Source organism: Fusarium fujikuroi, chromosome FFUJ_chr02 (genome assembly GCF_900079805.1).
Source record: "Fusarium fujikuroi IMI 58289 draft genome, chromosome FFUJ_chr02".
Taxonomy (NCBI): Eukaryota; Fungi; Ascomycota; class Sordariomycetes; order Hypocreales; family Nectriaceae; genus Fusarium; species Fusarium fujikuroi.
In genome coordinates this window covers 1,142,749-1,162,678 of record NC_036623.1, presented here as the reverse complement: position 1 = coordinate 1,162,678, position 19,930 = coordinate 1,142,749, and the positions used below count along the sequence as shown (strand labels likewise).

The 19,930-nt window shown below is 49.2% G+C and overlaps 9 protein-coding genes; 3 read left to right on the top strand and 6 right to left on the bottom strand.

Moving 5' to 3' along the window:
- Positions 1-586: 586 nt before the first annotated feature.
- Positions 587-1,941, bottom strand: FFUJ_04926 (related to mitochondrial transport protein; the record flags this gene model as incomplete). XM_023571730.1 has 3 exons in its annotated part: positions 587-1,275; positions 1,329-1,626; positions 1,720-1,941. The coding sequence occupies 3 exons, from the start codon at positions 1,939-1,941 to the stop codon at positions 587-589; spliced, it is 1,209 nt and encodes a 402-aa protein (XP_023425983.1).
- Positions 1,942-2,628: 687 nt separating this feature from the next.
- FFUJ_04927 (related to IMP2-mitochondrial inner membrane protease subunit) lies at positions 2,629-3,250 on the bottom strand (the record flags this gene model as incomplete). XM_023571728.1 has 2 exons in its annotated part: positions 2,629-2,908; positions 2,979-3,250. The coding sequence occupies 2 exons, from the start codon at positions 3,248-3,250 to the stop codon at positions 2,629-2,631; spliced, it is 552 nt and encodes a 183-aa protein (XP_023425982.1).
- A 550-nt stretch (positions 3,251-3,800) lies between these two features.
- FFUJ_04928 (probable translation initiation factor eIF-2 alpha chain) lies at positions 3,801-4,897 on the bottom strand (the record flags this gene model as incomplete). XM_023571727.1 has 4 exons in its annotated part: positions 3,801-4,284; positions 4,334-4,541; positions 4,604-4,766; positions 4,817-4,897. 4 exons carry the CDS (start codon positions 4,895-4,897, stop codon positions 3,801-3,803), a joined length of 936 nt encoding a protein of 311 aa, XP_023425981.1.
- A 498-nt stretch (positions 4,898-5,395) lies between these two features.
- FFUJ_04929 (related to GLE2-required for nuclear pore complex structure and function) lies at positions 5,396-6,603 on the top strand (the record flags this gene model as incomplete). XM_023571726.1 has 4 exons in its annotated part: positions 5,396-5,405; positions 5,466-5,712; positions 5,768-5,850; positions 5,897-6,603. The coding sequence occupies 4 exons, from the start codon at positions 5,396-5,398 to the stop codon at positions 6,601-6,603; spliced, it is 1,047 nt and encodes a 348-aa protein (XP_023427153.1).
- A 201-nt stretch (positions 6,604-6,804) lies between these two features.
- On the bottom strand, positions 6,805-7,739 carry FFUJ_04930 (uncharacterized protein; the record flags this gene model as incomplete). XM_023571725.1 has 3 exons in its annotated part: positions 6,805-7,209; positions 7,245-7,413; positions 7,492-7,739. The coding sequence occupies 3 exons, from the start codon at positions 7,737-7,739 to the stop codon at positions 6,805-6,807; spliced, it is 822 nt and encodes a 273-aa protein (XP_023425980.1).
- Positions 7,740-8,292: 553 nt separating this feature from the next.
- FFUJ_04931 (probable norsolorinic acid reductase) lies at positions 8,293-9,738 on the bottom strand (the record flags this gene model as incomplete). XM_023571724.1 has 7 exons in its annotated part: positions 8,293-8,322; positions 8,371-8,914; positions 8,968-9,092; positions 9,146-9,291; positions 9,346-9,445; positions 9,502-9,568; positions 9,617-9,738. 7 exons carry the CDS (start codon positions 9,736-9,738, stop codon positions 8,293-8,295), a joined length of 1,134 nt encoding a protein of 377 aa, XP_023425979.1.
- Positions 9,739-10,764: 1,026 nt separating this feature from the next.
- On the top strand, positions 10,765-14,003 carry FFUJ_04932 (uncharacterized protein; the record flags this gene model as incomplete). XM_023571723.1 has 2 exons in its annotated part: positions 10,765-10,897; positions 11,158-14,003. 2 exons carry the CDS (start codon positions 10,765-10,767, stop codon positions 14,001-14,003), a joined length of 2,979 nt encoding a protein of 992 aa, XP_023425978.1.
- A 1,552-nt stretch (positions 14,004-15,555) lies between these two features.
- FFUJ_04933 (related to squalene monooxygenase) lies at positions 15,556-17,052 on the top strand (the record flags this gene model as incomplete). Its single annotated transcript, XM_023571722.1, has 1 exon — positions 15,556-17,052. The coding sequence occupies one exon, from the start codon at positions 15,556-15,558 to the stop codon at positions 17,050-17,052; it is 1,497 nt and encodes a 498-aa protein (XP_023425977.1).
- A 521-nt stretch (positions 17,053-17,573) lies between these two features.
- On the bottom strand, positions 17,574-18,917 carry FFUJ_04934 (related to dolichyl-phosphate beta-glucosyltransferase; the record flags this gene model as incomplete). XM_023571721.1 has 3 exons in its annotated part: positions 17,574-17,975; positions 18,025-18,741; positions 18,801-18,917. 3 exons carry the CDS (start codon positions 18,915-18,917, stop codon positions 17,574-17,576), a joined length of 1,236 nt encoding a protein of 411 aa, XP_023425976.1.
- Positions 18,918-19,930: the final 1,013 nt, after the last annotated feature.

The following is a 19,930-nucleotide window of genomic DNA, read 5'->3' as shown; positions in this document are numbered from 1 at the left end:
TTATGACGCTTATTACGAAGGAAGGAATACCATAGTGCGCGTTTCACTACTGTTTGTTGCTAATGGGCTTTGAAGTTTTGTTTTATACCCCTGATTTTATGAACGAGTGTTGAGTTGAAGTTTCGTTGTTGTTATCATGAGGTTTTCATGTACCAATTATTGAGTCCTCGACGACGCCATTCACCTTATCGGAGAATTGCTCGAGTCGTTGAACCAGTCATTAAGCAATTTGCCCTATTTGAAAGTCATAATTGTTAAGTCAACAGAGAGCTTCTATGCTTCATGCTCTCATTTCTATTCATGTCCTGATGTGTCTGATCAGTCATTCCCTTCTATTCCCAACGCCCAACAATGACGGCCGTCCACAGCCCCAAACGTCTCTTTCTATCTGTACATAAATGTCCATTGCATTTCATCTCATAGAGTTCGCCTCTCTAATGCGTGAGTTATACAGGGGTGGGGGTGAAGCGGGGAGGAAACTTTTTTGCGACCGCGCGTGAATAAATGTTTTTAAAATCATAGCAAGCAAGGTAGTTAACGACAAGGTGAGAACAAGGTGTATGTGTATATGTATGTGCGGAGATTTTTACATTTCTTCTCGTTCGACGGGCATCAGAACCTCAAGCTGTCGGAGGAGTCGCTGGTACAAGAACAGCATGCAGCCACTCTGGATGAATGTCCATACTCCTCGGGGTCCGACACCGCGGAACCATCCTGCAACGCCTTCTGTACGGTATATGACCCGTAGTCCTGTGAAGACGGAGGAGGTGTCGAGAGCAATGGCGCCAGGTCGTGGCCGATGTGTGCTGGGAGAAGAGGTGGAAATGTGTCGAACTTGTGAGTTGGCATGATGGTCTTTGGGATGCCGGGACTCTGTTGGTGTGTTGACTTGAGTCTGAAGTCGTGTCTTGACAACGTCGAGGGGACAGGTGATAACACCGGCAAGACCACCAGCTGCAGCACCAGTGAGAAGCTCTAGGGAAACTCCGATATCACGGCTCTGCTTGTATTTGCGAGCCCAAGTGGTGAACTGTTCCCAGAACATGAACTGCAGAGCTGAGAATGGCAGATCACGGTAGAGAGTGGCCTTGTAACCGTAGAACAAGGCGGAGGCGCCTTCTGCGCGCACAATGGTTCGGGCAGCGTCGATAGTACCGCGGTAGTTGTAGCCGGAGGTGAAATGGGGGTTGTTGTAACGGCCTTGAAGCTGGAGGCGTGTCTTGAGAACTTCTGAGGGGACGTAGACAATAGATGCTGCGAGATCTCCAAGGAAACCTACGAGTTTGTTAGTGTTTGTACTGCTGCTGGATCTCATTGGGGTGCCATACCTGCTGTGAGGTATGAAATATGCTGTTGCACGCCGTGATCTATCAAGAATCGCTTGCTCCATTCATATGTACCGAAGAACATAACCGTTCCTGGAAATGAACCTCCAAGCGCAGGAATCCACCCACCATAGAGACCCCGTCTTATACCCTCCTGTCTCCATATCGTGTAGTAGGACTGTCCTAGCGATGTGTATCTTGAAGGAACGTGGGGATCGCCCTGTTGTCTCGTCTTAACAGTGTCGAGTGAGTGCATGAGTAGATCGCCTGTAGATCCTCCAATACCACCCGCGATCATGGCCTGTCGTGGGGTCCCATGTTAGCGCACCTGGAAACGAATAGGTCGAAAACGCTTGGCGATGCAAACACAGCACCCTGGTAGTTTCTGACGTACATGAAGATACGGTGGTCGCCCCTCGGCCTCGACATCTTGTGCGGTCATGTTCTGGTCACTGGTCTTGCTTCTACTACTTTCCGAGCGACGACCCGTCCAAGCAGCATGACGATGCTCGGGGGATGGCGCAAAATCGCTCGCCGCACTCGTTGATCCGTCGTTCGTCGTCGTCGATTGAGCGAAGACGAGGTCAGAATCTTGTTGTTGAAGGTCCAAGGGCATAATCCGGGTGAAGCAAGAGATCGAACTCGGATCGGAGGAGACAGTTGAGCGAGTCGAGTCGGTGACGGCACAAGGCGGAAGACTTCGGAAGCAAAAAAAAGGAAGACAAGAGGATCCCCAAGAAAGAGAGAAGAACAAGTATTAAAGAGGGATCGCTCTGTCGCGATGTTTCGTCGTTGGCGAGTGGGCGGGTGTCGCAGGGTCGCAAAGAATAGATAAGAGCCGAGAGTCTGGGCGATGTCGTTTATGAGAATTTTGATGAAGGAACCCGGTCTTGGCTTTTTACTGGGTTAACTAATCGCGAATTGCGGCTCTAGTTGGCTCTGCTCAGCGGTTTCTTAGTGGCCGATCAGGGACCGCACCTGGATTTACAGCGCATGTACTTTACCGTGTAAAGACTGAGAGCACCCGACGCTAACTACGTCAATGGAAGAATGCCCGATGAAAGAATTTGTTGAAATGGCCGAACGGGCTTTCGGTCTGTTATCTTATCTCACCTCATCATACGCCACTTCTGCCCGCCTCAGGTAATTCATAGTGAGTCTTCAGTGAGATCGTATGAGAATAAAGTCTTTCGTATGGCCATTCATTGAACGGGAAATCAATTTTAAAATCGACTTGATCATAAGGTCTATACATGTCTTCATGAGTTCCGCTTGGTACATATAATACATCTCATCTCATATCCTACTCCATCAATGGCCTCTGGTGATCCCTCCATGGAAGAGCTCCAAACTTGCGAAAAGGAAACACAATATGAGTAACCCGCCCTGTAATCAACTGCTTAGATACGGGTCCGTACGTATTGCTATCCAGACTCGATCCAGGCGGTCCATCACCCTCAACCCACACGTGCCCCTGCGGGACTCTCACTGTCGGCAGAGGATGAGGCGCTTTTGTCTTGATAACATCGTTCTCCAGTGCCACTACGCGCTTGACTGCGATTGTCTCGGGATGTAGCGGACTCCTTTTATAACTTTCATGTTAATTCTCATCAATTGCTTATTTCCAGGCTTTTGGGAAGGGTCTGCTCGTACCGTAATGTCACGACCATGCCACGCTCTAGATTCTCTTGAGGAGACCACTTCCAGTTGAGAATCACATCTCGTCGTAAAGTCGAGTCCTTGTCGTCGTTAATCAACGGATACATAGATGCGCCGTCAACAAAGGTCAGCTCTGCAACGTGCAGGTTGAACATGGCGATGACTGGGATCCATGTTGCGAATCCAAAGAGTCTTAGAGCTGTTGATCTGGCCAGACTGGGTTGGCCATTGCCTCTCAGACGTGCCCACACTGAGCCGACAGCCATTACAAAGGCTCTAATTATTGTTCAAAAAGAGTGTCGTTAAATAATAACATTCCCGTTGCTGTGAGATTGAGCGTTGTAGTGGGAATATCAGTGGTTGTGAGTCCAAGTATAGAAATTCTACACCCAAGTCTAAGCTTTTATCGGCTAGTTCCGACAACCCGCCATGTAAGCCAGCACGAGACAGGCATTCTTATTAAACATGAAACTTGAGAAGCACAGCTCTAAAGAAATATCACTAAAGTTATGTCACTGAAAACAAGCCAAAACACACCCATCACAATGGGAAGACGTTGTCTCAAGTAATCAAAGAACTGTTCGTTATCAACGCCGTTTCAGACGCCACTTCCTACCATCGGAAGTACTACATGAAAGTCTGGACTTTTAGTGATGCTTTGCACTCCGGGATACATGCTTCCTTTCAGGCTCCCAGATGCCCTCTATTACACCCTTTTCCGTGTCCAACAACCCGCTCGTGCGCGGGCTACTTTGGCATGGCTCTAACAGTCTTGCCGACTCATCCTGACCTGGAGACTCTTCGTCTGTCCATGACCTAGATGGTCTCAGGGATGTTTTCGTCGCTGTCGCTCATGCTCTCGTCACCGCTGACCTCGGCGTTCTCACGCTCACGCTTCTCCATCAATGCTTGCAGCTCCGCATCATCGCTCTCGGTAACGGCCTTGGGCTCCATCTTGACTGTCAAGTTACCACCGGCACCCTCGATGCTCTTTCGGACATCAACGATGGCCTCTCCCAAGCAAGTAATGCCAACGTTCTTGTCCAAGGTCGAGCATGTAAGAACGTAGAGAGGCGGAGACACGAGCTTGACCTTGACCTGGGTGTCGTCGGTGCTGTGGGCCTCGGCTGTGCGAAGAGCAGTCTTGACGGCGTCGATTCCCTCGTATCCGAAGCAAGTGACCTCGATATCGGCTCGGATCTTGGTGGGCTGGGGTGTAAGACGCTTTCCGATGTATGACTTGAGCTCCTCCTTGGCCACCTCGTTGGGGAAGGTAATATCGTTCCAGACCTCGGGGTTTCTTCTCAAGGTTAGTAAATGTGGTCGAACTTTGGTAAAGAGCAACTGACGTGATGGAAAGCTTGAAAGCGTCGATAGCATGTCCGAATCGCTTGTTTAGGGGCCAAGCAATGGCTTCATAGAGGCTCTCGATATCGAGCTTGGTCTTCTCGGCGAGATGCACCATGATAGAGTGAACCATCTTGCTCTTGTTGTATCGCTCCTCACACTTAACGATATCCTCGGGGGAGACTCGTCGCTTGGAAAGATCGATGTAACCTGCCCAAAAAAAAATCAATACCCATGCCCAAAGTTCAGTCCGACGTTGATTTGATGCTAACCCTTCTCCTTGTCGACACGGAGCACCACGACGACCTCGTTGCGACCGACCCGAATGAGCTTCTGGATACTTCGAATACGTCTTCGAGAAAGCTCGGAAAGCAGGATCATGCCGTCGATGTTGTCGTACTCTAGAAGCTTAACGTAGGCACCCATTTCGGCGATCTGAAATTGGTCAGAGGCAGTTCTTTCGGACAGATCAGGTTGTTACTGACCTGCTTGACATTGACCATGACGAAGCTGTCGATCTCCGGGTACTTCTCCTCATAAAAACGGCAATGTTGATTTTGGGCCATCTTGACGGTGTTTTTGAGGTTTCAGAGGATTCGGTCGGGTTCTGTAGAATAAGGTGGGGGGTTTTATAGACGTCAAGTGCCGTCGCACAAGATCGCAAGTCGGGCCTTCAAAAAGAGCCAAAAGTCTAATTTCAATAAGTTATTCCTGCGATAGTATCGGTAGTGATTCTCGCGCGATCGGGTCGTAAATCGTCACGTCAACAGTGGATGTAGAGGGGAAGAGTCATAATTTTGACATTTTGCAAGTGCACTCGATTGATGATGGTGGGGTTGTGGCGGGGTGTGGCTCGTTCCCATGCTCATTCGTTTTCGTTCCATTGGTAGTGGCAGTGGCAGTGGAGGCAGTACCTGAAAATTCGGGCATAATGCCGCCAGCTGCGCCTGAGGTGGCCTGCCTATGACTTTCGTTGCCATGATGGGAGCTTTCCACGTGACTGAACCAAAGGTAAACAACTTCATCAACACCAAGCCTGTCGACAAGAGCATAAGTACTTAGCCATGGCTCCTGGTAAGTTCCAAACTGCTGTACCTGCGATCAAGTCGCGAATGTTTGCTGATTGATTTCCAGCGACTCAATACGAACTTTCACCGCCCCCAACCGACGCGGTCTCGGCGATCGCGTTTGCGCCGTCTTCTGGAACCAAGCTCCTTGTCTCATCATGGGATAAGAAGGTGTATTGCTACGATATCGCGGGTGGAGCTGGCGAGGCGACTCTCGTAAACACATACGAACACCGGGCGCCAGTCTTGGATGTCTGCTTCGGCGCCAATGATAATGAAGCTTTTACTGCTGGCGTGGATTGGTGTGTTAACAGGTCAGTGGATGCGAATGGATACGCCTCGAAACGTTAAGCTAACAACAATGAACAGAATCGACTTGGAGACTGGTGAGAAGACCTTGCTGAGCAAACATGCTGCGCCGGTGCGGTCTATAGCCTACAGCCCAAAGTTTTGTGAGTCATTGAACCCCTGTGATTGACTCATACTAACAGAAACCAGCGATCTTGGTCTCCGCGTCTTGGGATTGCAGCTTGAACCTCCATAACCTCAGCGATCCTTCAAGCACCCCAATTAGGGTCTCCCTCCCCGGCAAGCCCCATGCGCTGGCTGCTAGTCCTACGAAGATCGTGGTTGCCATGGCTGGCCGTGTTATTAACATCTACGACCTGAAGACCATTGTCGACCTCTTCGCAACTGGTTCATCTGACCTGCAGCCATGGCAGCAACGTGAATCGTCTCTGCGATATTTAACACGCGCAGTGTCCTGCATGCCCAATGATGCTGGCTACGCCACTAGCAGTATCGAAGGCCGTGTTGCAGTTGAATGGTTTGAGGATACAGCCGAGTCCCAGGCTCGAAAGTACGCCTTCAAGTGCCATCGACAGGCAGCCCCAGATGGTGATGGCGATATTGTCTATCCCGTAAATGCTCTCGCCTTCCACCCTGTTCATGGAACATTTGCTTCAGGGGGTGGCGATGGCACCGCTGCTTTGTGGGATGCAGAAGCAAAGCGACGACTTAAACAATACCAGAAATTCCCCAACAGCGTTGCTGCGCTTGCTTTCTCAAGCGACGGGAGATATCTTGCTGTCGGTGTTTGCCCTGGGTTTGAGACTGGCCAAGAGGAGTACAGCGGTGCCGGACAGACATCGGTATTGATCCGTGAGCTTGGGGAGAATGAAGCTAAGGGCAAAGGAGCTAAATAGGCGGTACGTGCTGGACAGTCTTGTTATCCCAAAAGGCGTTCTGGTGGTTGCGAGGCTTGATTTATTATTTCTGTACTATTCTCGATCTAAAGGAAGTGGCATCAAGATACCCGTCATGGAGCAGCCTCAAAATAACGTCGTGAATGGTTGCCCTATTTGTTCTTGGTTCTTTTGCTGCTGACCAGCCACATGTAGGTATCTCTAGACGATTTCAGTAGTCCCAAGCGATGGGCTCCTTGAGTTCAAACCTTTGTGGTTCCCCAAGGTTGGTTCGTGTACATTCTCCCGTATCCGAATAACCATTGGTTGGGGATACCCAAGCGATACTTCCTTCGCATCAAATCCATCTCGGCATTGATATTCCAGGCTATTGGATGGCAAAGCACATGGCCACGGAGAAGGCCCTGGAAGTTTATAATCTCGAATTCGAACTCCCTTTCTGATTGTATACTGCCCTTTCTTCTCAATCAAACGGGGGGCTCCTTGAGGAACAGGCCTCAACTTTGTGACTACAGGCGACTCAGACGTATATGTTGTTGTTGGTGATGGAGTACCATGCCGCTGCCGGCTGCGTCTCGCTTGAATTTCTTTTTGACAGTCATTTTTCTGTTGAAGTGCAAGCGTGTCGTGATTGTATTTACCTGAGAACCGTCGGTCAGGGGTATATTCTGTATCTCCAATAGAACGAATGGACTCCATTCGCCTTCGTTTCGTTGGTCGACATGCTCGAAGAGGCAGCAGCTGCAGTTGACTAGCTCGGCTTTCAACATCGCTTCTCGGGCTATAAAGTAGGGGCTGGCTTGTCTGTCGCTGACGAATAGGTGTTTCTGGGATACTCTTAAGAGTCAATACAATGTTGAAGAAGATAAGAATGATATGAAGGCACACAATTCAACATTCGTAAACTCATTCATGGCAGATTCTGGGCTGACCACATTATCATGCTCTTCCGAACTTGGGGAGGATGCAGAGCTTTGACTTCGACTTCTCTTTCGACTACTGCCAATGGTTTGGCTGAATCCTGTATCACCATCGTCCCTAAGGAGGATTTGGTGCATTGTCACTAACTCGACTTGATGGCCGGCAACATGGCTGTCGTCCACCTCTATAGAGGGTAAAATTTGTTGAAAAGACATATTTGAGTGATTTGGTGAATCTTTCGAGGTGGGTTCGTGGTGGTAAAGCCAGGTGCGTCCCGACGGCAGATGGGAAAGAAGGAAGGAGCTACTGTGGTCTGTCCCCTATGGCTCTTTCCTGACACTTTCTGTTTGCTCAGCGCAGGCTTCACCGAACACCTCCGACCTTTGAGCAGCAAATCCTTACAGCAAGATCAATAAATCTCAAGTGTTCATCTGCTATTCGCATGTTCACTTCAAAGTTGTTTTCCAACTTCTGTGTATCTGTCACTTATCAAGCAACATAACAATATATTCTAACAGAATAGTCTTGAATTTGCAAAGCAAGTTTGTTCTTTGGTTTTCTGTGCTGGCGATGTCCTCAGTAACCTCTTATTCTGAACCTGTGTGCTCGCTCTCATCCCAGTCTAACAAACAAGCAATCCCGTCTGGTTCACCATCGATAAGAAGGCATCACTACAGCACCAATTCTCTCTTTCCAATCCAATTCCATCCAGTCCGATCGAGACCGAGCTGGTAACCATCGCCAAAAGTTCGCTTTGAGGCGGACGCCCTATTCCCCTCGCGCAGCCGCTGAGATGGGCTATAACAAATCAGCACATGTATTCGTATGTTGTTATGAGGAACGTACCTTTGGTGGTTGGATGTGGTCAAACGTGCCGCCCATCTGGAGCAGCCAAACGTCTGGACCTCCAAAAGAGTTACCCCCACGATACAGGAAATCGTTAGGAAAGCCCACATCAAATTCAGTAGCCCCATCGATCTCCTGAATATCCTCAGGGGAGAGATTCAGGGTGAGAGCCTGAATGTTGGCTTTGAGATGATCCACCTTTCGACCACCTATGATGGGGAATACATAACTTGTCTTGTGCATGACATATGCCAGTGCGATGCTGGTGATGAGTGTGTTCTTACGGTCAGCGATCGACTCCAGCACTTTACTGGTTCTGATCTCTTTCTCGCTGGCCTCCACTCTTCGTCCTTCCCGCGCATTGCGTTGTTCTTCGGTCTTGAACTTTCCGCCTCCAAGGGAGCCCCACGGCGCAATTCCCATGCCTTCAGCTTGACACATGGGAATGATATCCCGCTCGAAGTCACGGGAGGCCGCCGACCAACGACCTTGGTACACAGAGAATTGCCGCAGTCCATTGCAGCGAGCATATTCATTGGCCTTGCTACGGAGTTTTCAGCAAGTTATTCGCTCGTCGAAAGGCACATGGCATCTTACCTCACGATCCAAGCAGGAGTATCGCTGACGCCCAAGTGGAGGACCTTTCCGGAGAGTACGAGTTGGTTGAGAGATTGCATCATCTCTGGGATAGAGGTGTTGCCATCATACCAGTGAACATAGAGCTGTGGCCCTGTTAGTTTAGCATTCTGAGCTTCGCTCGGAAGAAAATACCTACAAGATCAATGTAATCGGTCTGCAGGTTCTTAAGACTGGCCTCAACTGAAGCCCTCAGACTCTTCGATCCGTTGCCAGTGAAGTTCACCATGATATTAGGAGCACCAGGCCCAGCTCGAAAGTTGGTGGTGTATTTGGTGGCGAGAACTGAGCGCAGGCGTAAGTACAGGACCAAGTGTTGAGCGAGAAGGGGTTACAAACCGATTTCATCCCGGTTGCCGCGCTTCCTCATCCACTCTCCCACCCATTTCTCGGTTTCCTGGAATTGGTAGTTGTTTGCAGAGTCAATAAAATTTCCGCCCTGTTCTTTCATCAGTACATTGTCGACATCTTACATTTGACATATGGTGGTCACACCTGTTCATAGAAGAAATCCAATATTGACTCCGACGTGGACTGGTCGCATTCTCCCATCCACTCTTTCCTACAATACCGTTAGTAGATAGCAGGCATCAATGGATGTGTATCTCACCAAGCATTTCCAAAGTTCATTGTACCAAGACAAATAGGGGACACCCAAACCGATGCAGTTGGTGACAAAAGTCGGTAGCGCCCTAGAGGGCTTTTGGGCGGTGGTGCGAAAGGGAGAGCCATTGTGTTTGCGATAGGTTGCTAGTGTTGGTGATAAAGAGGTGTGAAGTTGAGGTGAAAAGATGTAGTGGCAGTGTATTTGTAGGGATAATGAGGATGGAGTGGGCAGTGAATGGAGGTGGTGATGGCAACGGCAGTGGCGTCACTGCAGAAGAACGATCGATGGTGGCTGAATTTATGTTATCAAATACAAGAGTTGTAAGTATTTCTCAGTTGATAGTGAAGGATTCTCTTCTGACTTTATATATACAGATCTATCATATAAAAATGGCAGCTCCTACCAATCCCACCTATAGGCACCATTTTGGAACGGACCTTCTGGACTTAAACGGACTTGTCGGACCCGTACTTGCTGAAGAATACCTGTAACATCTTGCGTGATGCTTCCTACCTAGACGATACTGAAGTTGACTCACCTTCTACGGTACTAACGAGGCGCGTACGGGCATACTCCGCAAGAGTTGATATCCATCCGCACGACAAGAGGAACAAGACCTCTAAACTAGCCTGGGCAAACTCACGTAAATATTCTCATTGGCTTCTCAGAATACACTAAAGCAGTGAACTACCTAGATACGTTTAGATCAATATCAGTTCATGCTATTATTCAGCAAAAGCAGTTGTCAAGATGATCGAAACAAGCAGCTGAGAGCTGGAGTTAACGGACTTAGAACATGGGGAAGTGTTCAGGTTGCATAAGGCACACCTTTAGCATCCACTAGATACTAGATATATGGTTCGAGATCGACAATGAACACCTTGATGTGCGAGATTGTGCAACATCATAAGCACCTTAAATCAACGCATCATTGTGTTTTGTTCAAGGAATATATCACTTGCGGGGAATGGTCTCAGTATGGAAAAGTGCAGTCTAAAGGTCTAATACCTGGATGACCTGCCACCCGAAACGTATTGGCCCATTGGAACAACCGTAGATATATGTAATAGTATAAGGAACTTAATAACTGAAGTGATAAGTTACACTAGACTTTTATTGAATGACAATCCCAGTAATAGTAAGACAACAAAATGAGGACGATGATGCCAAAACTGCCTACCCTGGAGCTGGATATGGACAAGGATGCTGACCTAGAATGGGCTGATGCTGCTGGCCATCGTAGCTCTCTCATTGGCCTGAAGTCCCGATTCCTCGGCCCGGCGGGTACGTACCTAGCCTCCAATTCGATTGGATCTCATTCGGCCTAGAATCTGTGCATCACACCACGACAATTACTGCGAGCGACATACCGAGACGACGAATTGAACATCAACCTACGAACCTGCGATCTCACAAAGCCGATCCGGGGCAGCATTGGTCCGGATCAAGATGACGACCGCCTAGAATGGCCACTCCAAGCCCCGCCCCCTCAAGGGTCGCCGTCAACGCTCTCCGAGGTGTTCTCCTAACAACGTCCTGTTCAGTCATCATCCTTGCTGAAGAACGACGTCGACGACTCAACATCGCTCGAGCTGCTCTCGACAATGCAAAGAAACTTCACACTGCGCGGGTGAACCGCAACTCAGCTGCGCTGGCTGAGAGCTACAGCAGTAGACGAGAAACATTTCCAATCGAAATTGCCCACGATTTCTCGCACGCACCCACCAACAATGTTGTGCGCCGTCAACGAACAAGGATTGACTCATTAGAGCATGAATTATCGCGCCCGAAGGAGATTGAGCATATAGAGTCTTTTGAGACAACATTGCCAGAGGATGGGGACTCAACAAGCACGCCTCAGAACCGCCAGAAGAGATGGGACGAGTGGGACGCAGCACGAAAGGAATTATCACGCATATCAGAAAATAACACATTCTCTCACAACGCCCTTTCAATCAGGTTATCACCGGAGATCAGGCTCCCAACTACATCATCACCAAGGACACGATCAGCCAATTCCAGGACGACCAAGGCCAGAAAGGAAGCTAGTACAGGCTCAACAAAAATGTCAACGACGGATAACACCTCAACGACAGGCGACAGACAAGTCGGTATTGCAAAAACAGAGCCGGCCGATGAAACCTCGATAGGACAACCAGAATCGTGGTCACTGCTGGATAATCTCCTGACGGAATTGGAGATCCAAGACTTGCCACGCGATGAGCGTGTCCAGAATGAAATAAGAGCTGCCAAAATGCTTAAGAGTCTGACCTCAACCTCTACACAGAGTGAAGAGGCCCAGGAGGTTTTATCAAGGGGTATCCGGATACTTCAGTCTACAGCAGTGTCTCGGGAATACCGAACAGTCCCTCTCATACTCGAGGCTGTCTGTCCCGCTTGCAACGATATTTGCCTTCTGGCCGTACCCTTCCTCGACAGTCTTTCCCGCAGCCGCGACGTCGAGGGTGTGAGGCACTTACTGCGAAGTTTGTCTCGCTTTGAGCCACAATCGAAGGAGGCACTGAAAACCAATCGCAATGAATGGGTCACTCGGCTGCTTATGCATTACTGGAGGAAGACGAAGGACTTCCTGGAGGTCAAAACGATTTATACCTTACTCCAAAAAGGCGGTCTTTTTGACGATAGTGTATTCTCTTCGTCTACTCAGTATGCTGCCAGACGCAGAATTATCCTCATTGCTCTTGATGCTGGTGATGATGCGACTGCAAGTGTAGAGATGTCCCAGCTCCGCGAGATGAGACCGAAGGCCTCGGGTGTCGATGTCAAGCTTCGTGGGAGATTTATTGTACGCGAAGCTGAATTGGGACAATGGGACAAGGTCTCGGCTGGACTTGAGGCTTTCGGACCTAAAGCGAAGCAATCCGACCAGTTTCAGAATGTTCTGTCCTGGCTGACAAAGATCTATTGCAAGGACCACACAACCGCGGAGATGGACATTTTTGTGAGAGGTCTTGTCAGCAACCACCACATGAGTTTGAACAAGCCTCTGGCATTCTTTGTCATGGACAGACACGGCCGAACCCGCAATCTTCAAGCTCTCGTTGCGTGGGTGCAGTTCTGCCAAGATGGTGGCTTGGCAATGGACCAGATCTTCTTCAACGAGATTGCCGACAAATGCTGCAGATACTGGAACCTGTCGAGAGCTGACGTGATCCGCATGCTGAAGGATGCACGAACTTCTGCGCCATGGCTGAAGGACCCTCTGTTGACCAGCTACGCTAGTGAAGGCGGCCTGCATAGCCTTCACAAGCCTCTGCCAGGGGAGAAGACAGACAGCTATGGAATTGCCCCTACTCTGCCTGAACGCCGAGGTGATTCAATATCCATCTATGAGCGAGCAGCATTCAAACACATGAACACTCTGGCGCTTGAGAATGACTGGAGTGGCGTTTTCAGCGCCTACAAGGAGGCAACTAAGAAGGGCCTTGGGGATTCATCACGTTGCCTTCGACTTGCTGTTGTCGCCAATATTCACTTGGAAGGACCCCATTCTGGCACAGTGGCATGTCTCATCAATGAGGCATACATAAGGAATCACGACATCAGCGGTGCTCTGGTTCCTATGCTGGTCGCTCGACTTGAGGCTGGCGACAACGTGAATGATTTACTCCGCGAGAATCTTGCTAAGGGTCAACACATTCATGACAGTGTATACAACAAAGCCGCCCGTGTTCTCACTCAAAAGGGTAACCCTGAAGCCGCGATCAAAGTCTGCGAAATGGCAGCACAGCAGAATGGTATGGGTGAGCTGGCGTACAACAAGTTCAACTTTGCCAGTCTCATCCACTCCTATACTGGACAAGGGCGTTACAGAGACCTGATGTCACTTATTGCAAGCTTCATATCGAAGTCGGAATGGTGGCAGGGTAGTAAAGAGTGCAAGGAATCCGTCAAGTTAGCTATGAAGCATGTTGCGTCAAGGGCAGCCACGGACCACAGGCGAGAGAACACGCATAAGCAAGTACTATTGCGTCTTGACGATGCTCTTGAACATATCAAGTCCCTGAGGGCGACGAACAAACAAGAGCGGGAGGCCGTTACCAAGGAGGTTGTTGGAGCTTTCAAGACGGTGGAGGAGCCAGTGGCATTTGAAGGAGGTTTCTTCCCAGACACACAATCTGGTCGGCAGACGCCAAAGGACAAGCGGAATACAGACTGGGAGTTGTCCTCAAGACGAGATTCAACACCACAAGCATTGAGCGAGTCGAGGCACAGGATCGTCGAGGATGAATTGCCTGCTCAACAGCACAAGATAGATAAGATCCGAACAGCACGACACGAGCGGACGAAACGAGAGAGGACGCCCTCGCCTGAGCTTACTGAGGATGAGATATACTTAGAGAAGGAAATAGCCAGTGCAATGGCTTGAGATTAGAGGTTGTATACTTGGAAGACATGGATATGCATTGGCATGGCGTAGACATTATGGTTACAGAAGAGGCATTTGGGTATATCGGCTGAGCTTCTTGGTCACGTTAACTTTTCTTTGTGACCTGAGAGAGAACATGAGCATATGATGGTATCTGTTATGGTACTATCTGTAAAAGAAACGATACAAAATATTATTTATATAATCTATGTATCTTGTGAATACTCTATGCGTTTCAATATGCCCCTCTCAGCACATGTCAATTGTTATGGATGCTGAATGTTTATTTTCGCATGTGATTCTGTTTCTCTGCTGTGAGATGACTTGATTACAGGTGGGGCTTGGGTTGAATAGTGTCACATGCAGCAGCGTATTCGTGTAGAATTGACCCCGTCATCATGAGATTTGGTTAATGGAGGTCATCAACCAGAAACTGATTGGCCACTAACCGCTAAACAGACGCAGGAACATCAAATAAGCATCGACCCCAACCAGAGAAACCCTGAGAGTCGCATTCCGAATACGTATTTTCTCTTACTCTTGACGAAGTAATACCGGACTCGGCAGAGGAGAAATTGGTTCGGACCACGTACGATCTGAATCTCTCTCTGTATGAGACGATGTCTTTCACATGCGAAAAGTCCCGGAACCTGGCGGTGTCCTTTTCGCACATCGAACCATGCCCGCAAGATCTCGTCTTCGGTGGTTGGCTGCTCTTTTAGCGGTCAGGGCGTCTACGGGTCTTAGTGGCGCGATTGCTACGACCAAGGGAGACCACAGTGTTGCGGGGTGAGGTGTTCCAGGGGACTCTACAGTGGGTTATTCCCCTGGAGCTACGATAATGACAGCCCTAGAGAGAATGCCAGGATCGCCCCATGCCAGTCCAAGGGTCCATTTCTCTTGTTGGTTTTTTCCCCCTTCGTTTCTTTGAATTTGGGCCCCTGGCATGACATTCAGTGACGGTTTATAGGCTGATTTGTTGATATCCTGGAGGATGAATGCCACGAGAATGAGAGGAAAAGGGAGTCTATAAACGGCGCATATCCGGTCAATTGTGATCAGACGAGAGGAATTGTCGTCTTTGAAAGTGTCTGTGGTGTTTAAATCGGTCCAATTGCCCAGAATTCCATCTCAATTGATCGATCTAATTGTGTTTTCTCACTGGACCTCTAGCCTTTTTTATACTTGCCCCCAAAAGTCGAGAGCGTCATTGTCACAGGCTCTGTGGCCCCCGAAAACCGATTTACGTTTATAAGAGATAAGACTTTCCATTATTTGTTGACTTACACCTGAACATCGCGAGAATATTGTGTCATATTGCATAAAAGCATTGATCTCAATTCTCTTTATAAAAGCATCGCCGTTTGTTGCTGCTCTTACTCTTTGACCACTTGCACCCCCTAATTCCCAGGACCAATCCATCCAATTTCTCGCCGCCCCCCGATCCGCGATTAATAGACCCCCCACTCCCCATCGAAAGTCTTGTCAGACAATTCCTCAACTACCGCGACTCAACTTCCTTTCACTTCTACAACAGCCAATAATTTCAACCATGGCTTCAGTACTCACATCAACCGAGTCACAGACTCGCCGTCGCGAACAATACCACGAGGCCGATGTCGTTGTTGTAGGAGCTGGTGTATTCGGCTGCACTATCGCCTACGCTCTCGCAAACCAGGGCCGATCCGTTCTCCTTCTCGAGCGATGGCTATCGGAACCCGATCGCATCGTTGGCGAACTTCTCCAGCCTGGAGGTGTCGCCTCACTACAGAAAATCGGCCTCGGTCACTGTCTCGAGGGCATCGATGCCATGCCTTGCTACGGATACACTGTCTTCTACCACGGCGAGAAGGTCCTCGTTCCTTACCCCGGTCTCGACGATAGCGGAAATGTCACACATGCTTGGGGAGGTCACAGCACAGCGGATAAGAGACCGTCTGGATGCAGTTTTCACCACGGTCGCTTTATCACCAAGCTACGAGAGTCGTGCATAAACCACAAGAACATCACTGTTGTTGAGACAGAGGTTGTCAAGACGCTTCGAGGAGAGGTGTCGGACCAGATTCTTGGTGTTGAGAGTCGAACAAAGAACAAGGAGACCGGTGTCAAAGAGAAGGATTACTACTTTGGACAGTTGACCATTATCGCTGATGGTTACGATTCCAAGTGGCGCCAGGAGGTTCTCAGGACCAAGCCCAAGGTCTGCTCAAAGTTCTACGCTCTTGAACTCATCGACTGCGATCTCCCTGAACCTGGCCACGGCCATGTCATCATTGGCAATGCTTTCCCTATCCTTCTCTACCAGATCGGGACTCACGAGACCCGCGCTCTTATCGATGTGCCTCAAGGTATCCCCGAAGCCTCGCCTGAGAATGGCGGTGTTCGTGGATATATCCGCAACTATGTCCTTCCTGCGCTCCCTACCAGCATCCGACCCTCAGCTGAGAAGGCTCTTGAGGATGGCAAGATCCCCCGAAGCATGCCCAACAGCTGGCTTCCTCCCACGAAACAGCGCGCCAACGGAGCCATTCTCCTGGGCGACGCTATGAACATGCGACATCCTCTTACTGGCGGTGGTATGACTGTCGCATTCAACGATGTTGTCATCCTTGCCGAGGAGTTGCACCCCAGCAAGGTGTCTGATCTCGCTGACAACAAGGCCATCAACAATGCGCTTGATCAGCTTTACTGGAAGCGCAAGCCTTTGACTGGTATCATCAACGTTCTTGCTCAAGCTCTATATTCCTTGTTCGCAGCCAACGACCGTCAGCTCCGCGCTCTGCAGTACGGATGCTTCAATTACTTCAAGCGCGGCTCAACTGACGGCCCCGTCGCTCTCTTGGCTGGTATGCTCCAGCGGCCCTTCATCCTCGCGTATCACTTCTTCTCCGTTGCATTCCTTGCTATCTGGCTCAACGCATGCACCGTCATTGGCTGCGGTATCTTGGGCATCTTCAAGGCTCCTCTCGCTATCATTGATGCCGTCCTCATCCTCTGGAAGGCATGCATTGTCTTCCTTCCCATCATGTACCGGGAGACATTCCAGTAAATCTGGAGCTTGGGGTAAAAAAAAAAGAAAGAGAAGAAGAACATTGTATGTTTAAGTAGCGAGAGCTGCGGCGTTTATGGAGCTTTGGCTTGGGACTTTTATGTCGAATTTCAAAAACGAATCTAAATTTCTTTCAGAAATGGGAGAGATTAGATTAGAGCAGAGGGACGATTGTACATATGCCCTTCTTTTCATGGGTGGTTATGAGACATTTGAGCATTTCAGAGTGTTGAGCGGGAGTGGGCTTTTGTTAGATATACACACACATACGCATACTTGATCCCCATACTATCTGTGGTTAGAGATTGGGAGACACAAGTAGATTACCATTTCAAGATTAATATTAATTGCAATTGAGCTTCACTTTACCGTGTCCTGTCAGCCTAATCGTGTGTAGGGCGAGCCGTTTATTTTCATGAATTTGAAAGATTTGTTGACTGTGTGTTTTATTCAACTAGACATGATCATTGTGATTACTGAGCCTTTGCGCTCATATCCTGTGTGACCCCTTGACCTCCATCCTATGTCAATCGTCTTCGATAGACACCAAACATCCAACTCGCTCTCAGCACCGCAAGGCCAATAGCCATCTTGATACTGTCCTGGATGACGTTGAGCTTGCTGCCACCAACCTCGTGCCACTCAATGGGCACTTCAGCAACCTTGATGCCGGGACTGGTGCCAATAACACTGCCATCGTGGCCAAGAACTGGTGTCGCGGGTGCTGACTCTGCGAGCATGAGCATCTCGATGTCGAAGATCCACCCCTCAGTGTGCATGTAGGGGATGATGTGTGGGAGGGATGCTCGCGAGAAGAGCTTGAAGCCGCATTGGGTGTCGCGGATGCGCGATGTTGCCGGGGGTGTGAGGATCATGAGCACGAGATGGAAAGATCGCATGAGGAAGTTTCGTAGAGCCGAGCGCTAGTTATGTTAGTTGATACAATTATTATAGACGAGGGGGTTCGTCTACCTTAACAACGGCTTCGCTACCGACGAGATGGGCTCGGCTTCCAATAGCAACGCCGCGGTGTGATCCATCGACAACCTCCTCGCACCCTTCAATGAGCTTACCAGCATCGGAGAAACGGGATGCACCATCAGCATCAGCGAATAGGACATATTCACCCCTCACATGTCTGAAGCCATGAGTAGTCGCTCCGCCCTTGCCTCTGTTGCGAGCAAGTGAGACAACTCTAAGAATGTCATGGAGGCCGTGTTCTTGGGCAAACTTGAGGACAACATCCACTGTCTTGTCCTTGCTTCCATCATCGACGACTAAGATCTCATATCCGCCGAGATCCTCCTGAGGGGCGTTCCGAACATGTCTCTTAGTCGTAGGACTCACTCCGCTAGGCCCAGCTTGTTTGGTCCGGCCAAAGTGTTCATCGAGATAGGTGACAGCCTCTTCAAGGGTGGGGATAACGCGTCCTTCTTCATTGTAGGCTGGGAAGACAACGCTCAGACGCACTTGGGCGGGTTCGATGTTTCCAGCATCGGGAGTAGGGAATGCTTCATCGGGACGGACGTGCTGCTCGCTAGCCTGTCGCTCAGCGAGCCAGCGATCGTACCAGCAGGGGAGAGGTTGAGGCTGTGTGCGTCCTTCGGTGGGATGGCTGGTAAGGTAGGTCTTTTCGGAGACGTAGACGGGTCGAGGCTTTGGCGCGACGAGATGGAGGATGACATAGAGCTAGGAATGGTGAGCTTGCGATCGCGCGGGGCCCTAGAGGGGTTCAGTGCAGTGCATACCCCAAGAAGTGCCAGCGCAATGAGTGCGAGAAATAATGTCAGAAGAATGTAGACGGGCGTAGCTTCAGCCCAAGCCCATAGAGGTCTGAGAAACCCCGCGGGCGGATCGATCGCCATTTTGGCCAAGGGTAGAAGTTGTTTAATACGGCTCGCGACTGCGGAGATGCAGCGATGAAAAGGCGAGTGTCGGTAGAATTAAAGCACACTCATTTGAGATGCCAATTGATTTGGTGCAACGTACACAAGGAAAGGAAAGGAAAATAAAAAAGGCGAACGCGCCCGTGGGCGAAGCAAAGATTTAGAGTATGGATGCGGTGGGTAAGTTGCTTGCGACTGTGGTTGTGGTTGTACAGCATTAGAAGGCCACGAAGCATGAATGAGGCGTTGCATCTAATCTATGATTACGTAGCTACAGGCCTGCGGGTGTCAAAGGGTGCTATAGTGAAGATGGTAGGGATCGGCAGGGACCAAATGGTGAAATGACCAGTAGGAAACTGCCGAGGCTAATAACTTTAGAACAATTGAAGACATTGGAGAACAACCACATTTGATCGTTTACTCAATACAAGACATATCTCAAGAAATACATGAGACTTTGGATTGTATTTTTCAATGTCAGACCATAAACAGACTGAGAAACTAACATGATATGAGAATATACAGCCTCCCTTGCTACCTCTACTTAGCGAGTCTAATAAGCTTTGTGACTTACAAGATCAATCAGACTGAGTCAATGGACTGCAATACGGATAACCGCATTTGATTATTTAGGTAACAAACTCAATCATAACCCCTGTAGTAGTTGTCTTCATGACATTCACAAGGATCGCGATCGATGGAAAACAGAAAGTGAGCGTGAATCGTTCGTTGTCTTAGTTTCATTTCAGCAACAGTTGGTCCCAGCCAACGAAGAATGACATTGCAGCCAAAGCCTAAAGCTAAAAAAGTATGTAACAGTAATTAATGGAAGAACCCGAAAGGTTCTAGAAGTAAAGTCTAAACGCTATTGTACATGAAGTAAAAGGGCTTAGCTTGGTTCGGATTCCTGCTCTGAACCAAGTCTAAACAGAGTGTGGCGTACTTTTTTGTGTTTTAGTATAAAGATTTCTGCCAAGATGTGTCAAACTCGA